The sequence below is a fragment of the Saccopteryx leptura genome, chromosome 5 (assembly GCF_036850995.1).
Source record: "Saccopteryx leptura isolate mSacLep1 chromosome 5, mSacLep1_pri_phased_curated, whole genome shotgun sequence".
Lineage (NCBI taxonomy): Eukaryota > Metazoa > Chordata > Mammalia > Chiroptera > Emballonuridae > Saccopteryx > Saccopteryx leptura.
In genome coordinates, this window is record NC_089507.1 from 119,372,340 (window position 1) to 119,386,766 (window position 14,427).

General features: G+C 37.2%; 1 protein-coding gene across 3 annotated transcripts in view; it reads right to left on the minus strand.

Annotated features, from left to right (window-relative positions):
- Positions 1–10,140: 10,140 nt before the first annotated feature.
- The window catches only part of ARHGAP12 (Rho GTPase activating protein 12), a 153,688-nt gene continuing 149,401 nt past the window's right edge, over positions 10,141–14,427 (minus strand). For all 3 annotated transcript variants that reach the window (XM_066386879.1, XM_066386878.1, XM_066386880.1), the window contains 5 exons: positions 14,324–14,422; positions 12,992–13,069; positions 12,754–12,888; positions 12,430–12,532; positions 10,141–11,652 (listed from right to left, as the gene is read on the minus strand). In XM_066386879.1, coding sequence (XP_066242976.1) covers positions 11,478–11,652; positions 12,430–12,532; positions 12,754–12,888; positions 12,992–13,069; positions 14,324–14,422 — 590 coding nt within the window. In that variant the 3' untranslated portion in view covers positions 10,141–11,477. The remainder of the gene's footprint in view (positions 11,653–12,429; positions 12,533–12,753; positions 12,889–12,991; positions 13,070–14,323; positions 14,423–14,427) is intronic.

Sequence of the window (14,427 nt, forward strand, 5' to 3'; positions counted from 1 at the left end):
AATATGCCACATAAATAAAAATTAGCTAACTTGAAAGTAGAAGGCCATAATTTAAGATAAACAAGTTACTCGCATCTTTTTCAAATGATATTTGAACATGCCAGAATGTTTTACTTACTTAAATTGATCACGAGCTGAATATAGAAATAATGTAACTAATCAAGGCATTTCTTCCTGTCAGCCTTCAGTTTATCATTTGGTGCCACAAACTGACCATATAGTCTTAAACATTCACAGTAATTCTGGCCTCCCATAAAACAAAACTGTGAATGTGAGGGTCCTTATTGGTCCTACTTTATCAGTCGATGAGACTCAGTTTCACATCACTAAGACTCCCACTTCTCTTGCCTAAATATAAACCGTCTCTCAAAATGCCAGGAAGAAAGGAGTCCTGGAATGCTACACTGAACCCCCGCCAGGTCTTCCACCATGACCTCACAGTGGTTTGGATTCCTCCCACTGCACAGGCCCTGCTACAAGCTTCTACACAGCATCTGGTCGTTCCGATGGCACTACAGAGTTCATCAGCATTACCCAGCTCATGACATTACATATTTCAGTGCTATTTGCAGTGCAAGCCACAACTATTAGAACCATGGAAAAGATTAGGCTATCAGAATTAATAATTAAAAATATTAACCAAAACTCCTTTTCTGAAAATATCAAGGAAGGAAGTAAAATAAAGGGGGGAAGGGTTGATGAGATTAAAAAAGTGAGGAACCAGACGTTTCTAAATCCGTATCATAGTGGTATGTGAAACAGCCACCTTGTTCTACAAGTGCTCTGCTATGAGCGCACCATGAAAGTGCTCTTTTCTTCCCTTTCTTCCTGTGGGAGAAGGGAAGGGAAGCAATGAAGGAAATGAAAGAGTTCTTTTACTTGCCATATTCACATAAAGCTAATTGGTAAAAAGCTCAATCCAGCTGAATATATATACAGCCACCACTGGTCCACAAAACTTCAACTGAGAAGACTAATTGAGATTCCACAAGAGAATTGCTTTGTCTTTCTTCAGCAGTTACAGAATGCCTCACCAGGCACTTGGTGCCTCCCTCTTCCTCCCCAGAACACGAAGTCTGACTGCTCGGCTGCGTTTACACTGTGCACTTGCAATAGAGTCTTACCATTATTTTAAGAATGTTGGTTCTGTTTTGCAGCACTCTTTACACTTTTTCTGTTTCAAACAAAAGTTGCACTTAACAGGACTGTTTTAGTTATGTTGGAATATTATTAAAAAAAAACAAAACAGCTTTGCCCCACATCCAGGATTGTAGCATATAGGCTGCAAAAATCCCTATTTAAAACCTATTCTAGACTGCACCAGGGAAATGCTTTCTGTAAAAAAAGATCATTAAAGCTGATGACTAGAGTTCAAAGGCTAGTAAATTCCATAAAATCTTAGTCCCCACCAATTTTCAATTCTATATTTAGATGCAATATTTGAGTATTTGACTTTTATTACACCATGAGAGTGTGACAGCCATTTAAATATTTTTTTTTTTTGCCTATTTGGCTATACTTATTTTCTTTTATTAATTTTAATGGAGTGACATTAATAAATCAGGGTACATGTTCAGAGAAAATATCTCCAGGTTGCCATTTGATTATGTTGCATTCCCATCACTCAAAGTCAAATTGTCTTCTGTCATCTACTATCTGTTTTCTTTGTGCCCCTCCCCTCCTCCGACCCCCTCCCTCTCCTCCCTCCCATCCTGTAACCCCCACACATTTGTCCATTTCTCTGAGTCTCATTTTAATGCCCCAACTATGTATGGAATCATATAGTTCTCAGGTTTTTTTCAGATTTACTTATTTCAATCAGTATAATGTTATAAAGGTCCATCCATGTTGTTGTAAATAATCCAATGTAAACATTTCTTATGGCTGAGTAGTATTCCATGGTATATATGTACAAAGGCGTTTTCATCCACTCGTCTACTGAAGAACACTTGAGCTGTTTCCAGATCTACACTATTGTGAACTATACTGCCATAAACATGGGGGTGCATTTCTTCTTTTCAAACACTGCTATGGTGTTCTTGGGGTGTATTCCTAAAAATGGGATAGCTGAGTCAAAAGGCAGTTCGATTTTTAATTTTTTGAGGAAACTCCATACTGTTTTCCACGGTGGCTGCAAGTGTCTGCATTCCCACCAGCAGTGCCTGAGGGTTCCCTTTTCTCCACATCCTCGCCAGCACTTGTTCTGTGTTGTTTTGTTGATGAGCGCCATTCTGACTGGTGTGAGGTGTCACATTGTGGTTTTAATTTGCATTTCTCTAATAATTACTGATGTTGAGCATTTCTTCATGTGCCTATTGGCCATCTGTAAGTCCTCTGTGGAGAAGTGTCTATTGATTTCTTTCGCCCATTTCTTCAATGGACTGCCAGTCTTCCTAGTATTGAGTTTTACAAGTTTTTATAAATTTTGGTTATTAACCCCTTATCAGACGTATTGTCAAATATGTTCTCCCATTGTGTAGTTTGTCTTTTTATTCTGTTCTTGTCTTTGGCTGTGCAAAAACTTTTTAGTTTGACAGAGTCCCATTTGTTTATCCTGTCTATTATTTCACTTGCCGTGGAGATATATCGGCAAATATATTGCTGTGAGAGATGTCGGAGAACTTACTGCCTATACTTTCTTCTAAGATGCCTATGGTTTTACAGTTTACATTTAAGTCTTTTATCCATTTTGAGTATATTTTTGTGAATGGTGAAAGTTGATGGTAGTTTGGATTTCCAAACACCATTTGTTGACGAGGCTGTCTTTACTCCATTGTATGCTTACCTCCTTTGTCAAATATCAGTTGTCCATAAAGTTGTGGGTTTATTTCTGGGTTCTCTGTTCTGTTCCATTGATCTATATGCCTGTTCTTATGCCAGTAACAGGCTACTTTGAGTACAATGGCCATGTAGTATAACTTGATATCAGGAAGTGTGATACATCCCACTTTATTCTTCCTTTTCAAAATTGCTGAGTCTATCCGTGTTCTCTTTTGGTTCCATATAAATTTTTGGAATATGTGTTCTATATCTGTGAAGTCATTGTTATTTTAATCGGTATTGCATTGAATTTATAAATTGCTTTGTGTAATATAAACATTTTAATGATGTTTATTCTTCCTAACCATGAGCACGATATATACTTCCACTCGTTTGTATCTTACCCGATTTCTTTTATCAATGTTTTACCATTTTTCTGAGTACAAGTCTTTAATCTCCCTGGTTAAATTTATTCCTAGGTACTTTTCAATGGTGAAGGGGATTGCTTCCTTAATTTCTTTCTGACAGTACATTGTTAGTATAAAAATGCCTCTGATTTCTGAGTATTAATTTTACATCATGCCACCTTGCTGAATTATCAGGTCCAGTAGTTTTTTGACTGAGACTTTAGCGTTTTCTATATACAATATCATATCATCTGCAAATAATGATAGTTTTACTTATTCTTTTCCAATTTGCATGCATTTTATTTCTTCTTGTCTGATTGTTGTGCCTAGGACTTATAGGACTATGTTGAATAAGAGTGATGAAAGGGGGCACCCCTGCCTCGTTCCTGGTCTTGAAGGGATTGCTTTTAACTTTTGCCCATTGAGTATGATGATGGCTGTGGGTTTGTCATAGATGGCCTTTATCATGTTGAGGTATGTTCCCTGTATTCCCACTTTGCTGAGTTTTGATCATGAAGGGGTGCTAGATTTTATCAAATGCTTTTTCTGCATCTATCGAAATTATCATGTAATTTTTCTCCTTCCTTTTATGTTATGAATCACATTGATTGATTTGAGAATATTGTACCAGCCTTGCCTCCCCAGAATAAATCCCACTTGATCATGGTGTATGATTTTTTCCATATATTGTTGGATCCGGTTTGCTAATATTTTGAGCATTGTAGTATCTAAATTCATCAGGGATATTGGCTTATACTTTTCTTTGTGTTGTCTTTGCCTGGTTTTGGAATTAGAATTATGTTCACCTCATAAAAGGACCTTGGAAGTCTTCCTTCCTGTTGAATTTTTTGAAATAGCTTGAGGATAGAAGTTAGTTCTTCTTTGAATATTTGGTAGAATTCACTTGTGAAGCCATCAGGCCCAGGACTTTCCTTTTTTGGGAATTTTTTGATAACTGTTTTGATCTCACTTGTTGTAACTGGTCTGTTGAGGTTTTCTGATTCTAACCGATTAATTTTTGGAAGATTATATGTTTCAAGGAATTTGTTCATTTCATCTAGGTTTAGTTTTTTGGCATACAGTTCTTCATAGTACTTTCTTACAATATTTTGTATTTCTGTTGTTTCAGTTGTTATTTCTCCACTCTCATTTCTAATTTTATTTATTTGAGTTTTTTTTTCTTGGTGAGTCTGGTTAAACGTTCATCAATCTTTTTGACCATTTCAAAGAACCAGCTCCTAGTTTCATTGATCTCTGTATTGCTGCTTTAGCCTCTATATCATTTAATTCCACTCTGATCTTTACTATTTCCTTCCTTCTACTACCTCTGGGCTTTACTTGCTGTTCTTTTTCTAGTTCTTTTAGATGCAGGGTTATTTGACCTTTGTCTAGCTTCTTAAGGTATACCTGTACTGCTATGAACTTCCCTCTCAGGACTGCTTTTGCTGTGTCCCATAAATATTGAGTTGATATATGCTCATTACTGTTCATTTCTAGAGTTTGTATTTCTTCTTTAATCTCATTATTAACCCATTCGTTATTTAATAACATGCTAGTTTCCAAGTGTTTGAATATTTTTCAGTTTTTCTGTTGTGGTTGATTTCTAGTTTCATGCGTTGTGATCAGACAAAAATGCTTGATATGATTTTAGTCTTCTTCTATTTCTTGAGACCGCTTCTGTGCCCTAACATGTGGTCTATCCTAGAGAATGTACCATCAGCACTTGAAAAGAATGCATGTTCTATCGCTTTAGGGTGAAAGGTTCTGAAGGCTACTTTGTACGTGAGCGCCTTACTCTAGCAGCTTTTAACATTTTCTCTTTACCACTTAGCTTTGGTATTTTAATTATGTGTCTTGATGTAGATTTGTTTAGGTTTCTCTTTAATGGAGTTCTCTGTGTTTCTTGAACTTGAGACATTTTCCTGCCTTAATTGAGGGAAGTTTTCATATCTATTAAATCCAGTTGATTTAGTGTCCTTTAAGTCAGCTGTTAATTCTCTTTCCTGAGAATATATCTAGTGATGTTAGTGGGGTATTGAAATCCCCTACTATTATAGTATTGCTGTTGATCTCGCCCTTTAAATCTATCAAAGTCTGCTTTATATATTTAGGTGCTCCTAAACTAGGTGCGTAGATATTTATAAGGTATATTTTCCTGTTGGATTGCTCCCTTTATCATTATATAGGGACCTTCTTAAAGTCCATTTTGTCTGATATAAGTACTGCTACTCCAGCTTTTTATTTTTCATTTGCGTGAAATATTTTTTCCATCCTTTTATCTTCTTCAGTCTATGTACATTTTGTTTTATGATATGTCTCTTGTAGACAGCATATGTATGGGTCCTGTTTTCTTACACTTGCAGCTACCCTATGTCTTTTGATTGAATCATTTAACCCACTTACATTTAAGGTTATTATTCATATGTAATTGTTTATTGCCATTTTATTTTTTGAAACTGTATTCCTCTTTTGCTCTATTCTTTTTCCCTTTTCTGTTACAACAGGCCCTTTAGCGTTTCTTGCAGCATTGGTTTGGTTGTAGTGAATACCTTGAGGGTTTTTTGTCTGGAAAGCTTTTTATTTCTCCTTCAATTTAAAATGATAGCCTTGCTGGATAAACTAGTCTTGGTTATAGGCTCTTGTTCTGTATTACTTTAAATATTTCTTGCCATTCCCTCCTGGCCTCAAGAGTTTATGTTGAGAAGATGGAAGTCATCCTTATGGGGGCTCCTTTGTAGGTGATAGCCTTTTTTTTTTCTAGCAGCTTTTATTATTTTCTATTTATCACTTAGCTTTGGTATTTTAATTATGATGTGTCTCGGTGTAGATTTGTCTAGGTTTCTCTTTAATGGAGTTCTCTGTGCTTCTTGAACTTGTGAGACATTTTCCTGCCTTGAGGGAAATTTTCAGGTATGATATGTTTGAACAAAGTCTCTATACCTTGTTCTTTCTCTTCTTCTTCAAGAACCCCTATGATGTGGATGTTATTTCTCTTGATGTTGTCACAGAGCTGTCAGTTTCCTCAGACTTTATTCATTTTAGAGGAGAGAAAGAGGGGGGGGAATGGAAGGAGAGAGACAGAAAGGGTGGAAGAGCAGGAAGCATCAACTCGATATGTGCCTTGATTGGGCAAGCCCAAGGTTTCGAACCGGTGAACTCAGCAGTCCAGGTCTACACTTTATGCAGTGTGCCACCACAGGTAAGGCCTCCTCTGACTTTTTGAGTCTCTTTTCTCTGCTCCGCTTCCCTGTCCTCATTTATCTTATCCTCTAACTCGCAGATTTGGTCCTCAGCTTCATCCATCCTGCTTTTAATTGCTTCCATTGTGTTCTTGATTTCTGATATTGTATTTGTCATTTCTGATTCTTTTTTATGATTTCAATGTCCTTTTTTATATTTGCTATCTATATAGGTGTTGTAATGACCATCTATTTTTGTTCTAAGAATTTTGAGAATAACAATCGTTATTTTAAACTCTGCATCTGGTAATTTGGTTATATCTGACTCATTCAGGTCCTTTTCTGGGGATTTCTCGATGTGTTTGTGTTGCATTTCTCTGCCTTCTAATTTTGTCTGTTTAAAAGGTTTTGGCCACTAGAGCCCACTGGGTGTGGCCTCTGTGTTCCCGAGGTGTGGTCTGTCTGCAGACCCATTACCCACTGTTCGGCTGCCTAGGGCGTTTGGGTATGGGCGTTGCCGGTGCCAGGCCACTGGGGATGTTGCTGTGCTTTCCGCCTCTCCTTCATGGGAGGGGCTGTAATCACGTGCTCGGGTGTACAAGCGTCGGTGGTCTTGACCTTTGCCCCACCCCCATGGGTGGGGTTATGCTCAGCCCTAAGAGCAGGGATGAGCACCTTTGCTCAGCTGTGGGACTCCGCCTGATTCCGGGCTTTTGCCCCGCCCCTGCAGGAGGTGCCTGCTGGCGGATCTGCTACAAGCCTTGGCTCCTCGGGCCGGGCGGGGCTGCGTGCACTTGCTCAGTCACGGGACACCGCCTATTCTGGGCTTTTGCTCCACCACTGTGGGAGGAGCCAGCTCGTACATCAGGCCACAAGCCTCGGTTCCACGGGCCGGGCGAGGCTGGGCTATTGCTTCCTTGCTCAATGGCAGGTCTCTCTCCCTTCCAGGCTCCTGCTCTTCACCCACAGACTAGATTGCAGGCAGCCCACAACTGGGCTTGACCATATTCATGCATCTCCTCCCCCCCCCCTCACCGCCGGGCAAGACCAAGCTCACACCTGGGCCTCAGTTGTGGCCAGCTAGCTTCTGCCCTTGCTCACAGAATCACGCATCTGCATCCCGCCGCCACCCACCCTCGGGTGAGCCATCAGCCGTGTGGGTGGGGGTGTTGCAGCTCAGACCCTACTGTAGTACTGCATACTGTAGTCCTGAAAGCTCCCTCCTTCTAAGTGACTCTGCTCTAAGAACTGTGGGAGAGCTTGTTTGGCTGATGTCCTGCTCCTCTTTGCTGGTATTGCTGTTTCCAGGAGAAATATTCACTTCAGATTGGGGGAGTGACTCGTCCCAGGGGTTAGGGTGGCTGTCTCTCAAAGTTTTTCTCCCTGTGTCTCCTAGACTACACTCTCTTCCCGCTGCTCAGTCCTCTCCTCTCTCCCCATCCCCCAAAGCCCCAGCTAAGTGGTTGTGAGAGAGGTTTTCTGTGCATTCCTGTTAAGAAGAATCCTGGGACTGAGATATCAGTCTCTTTCTCACAAACGGTATCCTGATTTGTTTCCAGCTAAATACTGTCTGTATGTCTCTTCTAGGCTCTGGGGCTGCAGTCTGGGGCTTTGTTCTTGGGACTCAGGACCCTCCCGTCTGCTAAACTCACTTCCTGCCACGCAAGTCTCTCCTGGCTGCCATTCGCTCCAGGGAGCTGGGCAGCCCTCTCCGCGTTTCTGCTTTTCCTACCAGTCTCGGTGTGGCTTCTTCATTGTTCCTTGGTTGAAGAGTCCTCTTAGTTTAGTCCAAAGTTGGTTTTTCTAGATGATGGTTCTTAAAATTAAGTTGTAATCCACTTTGGATCTGGGAGGTTGAAGTTGGTACGTCCGCCTACTCTATCACCATCTTGTCCGCCTTACTTTTCTTCTTTAATAAAATTACATGTGATAGACTCTTGTGTATTTTTTTAATGCATAAAGATTTTGGAGGAATTAGCGGCATGGGAAATTGTAAGTTTACTTTAAATAATTAATTAGAAACCTCTCCCATGAACCTAAAAGAATATCTCTTGGCATAATTACAGAATAACATTTCTCCCTTTCACTGCTGTTATCTAATATCTAATAAAATATATCTAATATTACAAGCTAACAGAAAACCATGCAAGAAAACCAACAGTATAAATGTCTACAGGTCTCTGCAATTACTATTACTGATGAATCTTCATTTGCATAAAAGCAATGGCGTGCATACACATGCATACATTTACACACACGGGGGTGTATGTGTTTGTACTAGATCTGTGTAAGCCTCAAATTTGGTTGCATTATTCCATTTGTGCTTTACACATAAGAACAAAGTATGTAAAGGTTTGCCTCTGTCTAAAAGTAACAGCATTTTTTTCAGATATTTCATAATTATTTTTTCAAATAAAAGGTAAAATTTCCCTGGCCAGTTGGCTCAGCGGTAGAGCGTCGGCCTGGCATGTGGGGGACCTGGGTTCGATTCCTGACCAGGGCACATAGGAGAAGCGCCCATTTGCTTCTCCGCCCCTCCCCCTCTCCTTCCTCTCTGTCTCTCTCTTCCCCTCCCGCAGCCAAGGCTCCATTGGAGCAAAGATGACCCGGGCGCTGGGGATGGCTCCTTGGCCTCTGCCCCAGGTGCTAGAGTGGCTCTGGTTGTGGCAGAGCGATGCCCCGGAGGGGCAGAGCATCGCCCCCTGGTGGGCAGAGCGTCCCCCCTGGTGCGCATGCCGGGTGGATCCCGGTCAGGTGCATGCGGGAGTCCGTCTGTCTCTCCCCGTTTCCAGCTTCAGAAAAAAAAAAATAAAATAAAAAATAAAAAAAGGTAAAATTTCTCTCTGCTTTAAATTTTAAACATTTTCTTCTAATTAGAATGTCATAACATATTTGAATATATTTTTTTCTTTTCATTTCCAACTACTTTTTTTAATGGCATGCTGAAGTAAATTTAGTAAATGAAATTCCACTTGACTATTTCAGCCTTTAATATATTTTCTGCTAAAACTCAAGCTATTGAGACAGGAAAGTATTACTGGTTTTGTTATTACAATAAACAAAGTGAGAAATTTTAATTCACAGAAGATGAAAACACAAGACACTGATCTTACTGTACATACACTATTACAACAAACTGATTAGCTGTAAACTATTAAAACAGTTAAGACTTCACATACACTTTGAAACAACACAGGACAATATTAATCACTGATATATCCATAACTACCAAGAGAAAAACATCATTAAGTTGAGTCTAATTGTCTTCCTGATACATGATCACAATATAGGCTATTCCTAAATCATGTTGTAGTGCTAGGATATTTTTAGGCAAATACATACCTTTTCATTTGGGGGTTTATTCTCTCTGTCCTAAACAATTTGCTTTCCCATAGACATCAAGTAGCATGGTTTTTCATCAATTTAAAAAGATCACAACGAAAAATAATAGTTTTACCACGAAACTCAGGTGAGAGGTTTTAGTCAGATCATACAAAAAATATTTGTTCCCAAAGAAGGAAAGCTATAAGTTATAAATGTAACTCTATGAAAAAGAGACATGATTATAAAACATTCACTTTCAAATACTGATGAAGAAATTAAAAATGGGAGTAGGGTAAAGGAGGTATTGACATGGAGCAAGAAGATGTGAAATGAAGAAAACAGATCTGCCTCAGAAAATAGATTCAGTTGACTTTTTAAAATGAGGTATACCAGTATATGCAAAAAAAAAAAACCCACAAAAAATTAAAAACCAAAATAAACATTTCCAATGGGAAAAAATATCTCTAAACCTTATAGTTTTCTTTATTCAGATTAGACATTTTATATACAGCAGTTAATCTAGAAAAATACATTTTAAAAAATCTTCAACAGACCATGCTCTCTGTAACAAAACCTTCTAAACCCTGTTTTATGATACAAATCAATCTACATTAGTAATGTAAAAGAAATTCTCAAATTTAGCAATGTCATTTTCTATCTGATATCCATCTAATTTACATATAGGTTTCCACTAGTCAACCATAGAGTTAAAATTCTGCAGTAATTTTCTAATGTATTCTGTACATATTAACCTGAAAGACTCCTCTTGTAGTGCATTTACCATTTAGCAAGTCTGTTCAGTATTTTTCCAGTACCATTTGCATTACAGTGATCTGCCTATAAATGTAATTAAAGTCTAAAAGTGTACACAGTTAACTTTAATAATGACCTATTTTGGGAGGAAACCTATTTTCACAGAAAAGATGACCAATATCATGATTAGAAATGTAGGGTTAGAATGTACTCTGAGGCTATACAACACAATTATATACAAAAGCTGAAGGACATTACATCTTCAGCCTATATTTACATAAAATAACGTCTGTTTCCATAGGGTCATACCAAGAACTCTGTATGGCACTAGATATAATTAGGATTGTTAGCTAAATCAGTGTAGCACAGACAGCCCCAAAATACCCTGAACCGACCTATGCTGAACTAAACTCCAGTAAATCACAGTGTTTTAAGTAATATTAGTGTGCTTCCCAAACAAGCAACTAAGATATCCTGTAAGGATGCTGTGCCCAGAGCAAAAGACAGCAAGCCTCTGTCCAGGAATTCTATCTAGGTTATATAATCTTTAGGACTTAGACTGCACTGCATGCAAAAACCCTGAAAAAAAAATACACAGGTTTCAAAACGGATATACTTCATTTTGTTTAAAATGCCAAGAGCAATTTCAAAATAACTGATAGCAAGTATTGTTCCATAAGTGATGAACCTAGCAAATCATGAGTTCTACAGTACCCAGTATGAGGGGGGAAATGTTGTTTTCTTACCAAATTATCCAGTGTATATGACTGGTTATAACTGCAAGTTTTAATTTTTACTGAAATTCAGAATATGAAATATAAACATTCAGGCTAAAATTAATTCATAATTATACATAGTTTTATCACCTGGCAACAAAGCAGCAAATATGAGGGCATAATACCCATCTTGACTCTTCCAGTCCCTTTTGATCCCTCAAAAAAAAGTGCAAAATCAAAGAGTCACTGCTTGGTCCAAAAACAAAATACAACATGTCTAAGGATTTGAAATCTGATGGCATCCGGCTCCCATTCCACAGGTTATCTTCATTAAGAAATCAGCGTCCGAAGATGGAATTTATTTCCAGAAGAATTAACTCTACAATCTGGTTTTGGTAGACAGTATGAACTGCAATATTACCACTCTCTTTCTCTGGCTTTAACAGAGTGGGACCAAAAACAATTGCTATACTCTGATATGTCATTCGATTTTTTTCTCCATTTTCTATAACTCTAAGGGGGAAAAAATACATTGTTAAAAGAGAAAATTTAAAAAAAGACAAATTCTTCAAATTGTATTATAAACATAAACAGTTTGCATCTAGAAAGGAGAAGTAATGCTGACTTTCCTAAGGTACATAAAAACTATTTGGAGAATTCAGTCCAAATGCCATGTGAAGTTCTCCACTGGATAAACATAGTGGGAAGGTGTAACTGTACATACTCTAGCAAACTTAAATATGAGTTACAACTCAGGCAACAATGATAACTCCACGAGGTTGTTAGGGGGAAAATTTCATTAGGGCACAGAGATTAAACTTTCAATTTTACTTATTTTACGTTTTGTTTTGTTTTCAAAATCTCTCTGAGTCATTTATTTTAGTATTCTCAAGGTATTTCAGAGGAAAATAAAAATCAGTTATCAAGGTAGCTATGTAGTAACTTAGAGCAATAATAGCTTTATTTTATTAATAACCAATCTCATCTTCATATTAATTTACTTTAGCACAATTTTTGAACACCTACTACATGCTTGGTAGGCAATATATAATTATTTCACATATAATATCTACTTTAATGTATTCTTTATACTAAACCATTTTACCTATGAGAAACTTAGGCTTCAAGGAGCTATCATTTTCAAGTTGCAAAGACAGTAAGTAGCATAGCTGGGATCTAAACTGGGTCTGAGTGACATGGCCCCATGGGTACACAAAACCGCGCCCCCTTGCTGTGCAGTGCGATTTTTTGTTTTTCTCATTACTTCTTCTCTTGTGCTGAGACTCTTACCTTTTGAGATGTCTGAAAAGGACCTGCATCGTATCTTGATTTGGCTTTGGCAATTGTCTGATTAGGTCCTTTACAGCAGCGACTCGCTGTCTTGGTTCTTGTTCTGAAAAAGAAAGTAACTACAAGTACTGCATGGAACTGAAAGCAGAAACAGGTTTGGAACCTGATATTTGGTGATACACAGTGACATCTGGTGGTCACATTTTATAATTTCTGGAGTAAAACAATCTAAAAAAACTTAAAAAGATAAAACAGAAAACAGTGACTTAATCTGTAGAGAGGATTTTCAATATCTAGGGAAAAAAAGTAGTATCACATACTTACTAATTGCATTCACAAAATCATTAAAGTGATTAAATGTGAAAAGTGGTTCTGGTAATTCTCGAAAAAACATTTTCAGTGCTCCAGTGATGACATGAATATCTTCCCATTTACTATCATTCAAGTCCAATTTCTCATCTGAAAAAAACAGTCGAAAGAGAAAACAATTTAAATACTTTAAACTAATTCTAACAGTTTAGAGTGATGATTTTGGATATAACAACAGGGAATATGATCTTACCATGATTGACTGCAAACCTCAGTTTCTGAATCACTGCGAGGTTGCCACTTACTCTGTATATCCCATCGACATCCAGACCTGAGGGACAAATAATATTTGTATGTTTAACTTACTTGTTTGCCTCTTCTAAAAATGCCCGCATGTCTCAGAGTTCTTATTCATTAACATTAGCCTAAATCAAATGGGCAAATACTTTTTCTCTAACCGGCCTTTCATAGATGCTGGGCAGAGAAAGAAGAGTGGCAATGCACTCTGAATTCTGTTTAATAAACAACAACAATTCTATCTTATCATGTAGCCTGTGAATTATCTCAACGAAGTTCATCCCATTCACCTTGAAATACTAACAATTTACAATCGATTTCTACAAACACCTGAGGATAGTCAAGAAAGCCAACTGATAAAATCAGCCCACCCATTTTTATATGCCATCTTAAATCAATGTGCATATTAAAGCCCTCTCCTAAAAATGTTTGTCATATTAATAATATGGGCTTGTAATAAATAAATTTAATACAAGTTAGCAAGTAAAATAATGGTTCCATAAAAACTGATAATTTGATAATGTACTAATTTCTTTTATATGTGGAATAGAATCATTTGAAATTCACATTAAGCCTAAAATTCATTAAATGATAATGCTGTACACATTAAACAAAGCTATTCATTTAGCTTCAAATAAAGTCAAGTAGCATTGTGTCTGCACTGTCAGGCTGACTATCAGAGTCAAAGAGATGAGATCTGTAACTGGCAGAAATGACCAATTATCAAATATTTTCATTGTACAGATATTTTTGATGATATACAGGATATGTTAATGTAATTAGTCAAGATATGGTAATTTATATAAAACTAGTAATAAATATTATAAACATGTTAAAATTAACCAAAATAGAAATTAGTTTGTCTTATTTTATAGGAAATGACATAAAAAGGATCAGATAACTATAGCTGATTTAAATTTTAAAATATTATCTCATTTTTATTAAACAGAAGAAACTTTCTCTTAGTAAATAAACACAAACCTCCCATATCTTCTATACTGTCAAGTCATTGTTTAATAAACTCAGTTTCATAATCACTACTTTCTTCATTTTAAGCAAATGCCAACTCCAAATGACTTCAAAGAATAGCATGCAACAATACAAGCTGAACATTAATTAATTAATTAATAGATGCCTACAAATGTCTTAATTTAAAACAAGTACAAGATTTTTGCAAACAAGATGCTTTCAACATCTTCTAACTATAAGGAACTTTTGATTGCATCACTCAAAATCATAAACCCTAGGGCTGGTGTGTTCAACAGTTAAAAAAAAATCATTTTCTTACCGTTCTGTTCAACATGTTCAATGCATAATTTCACAAATTTTGGCACTGTGTTGTTCTCTCTCTGACACAGATTAGCAAGATTGGCTCCAAATACCTGATCTGAA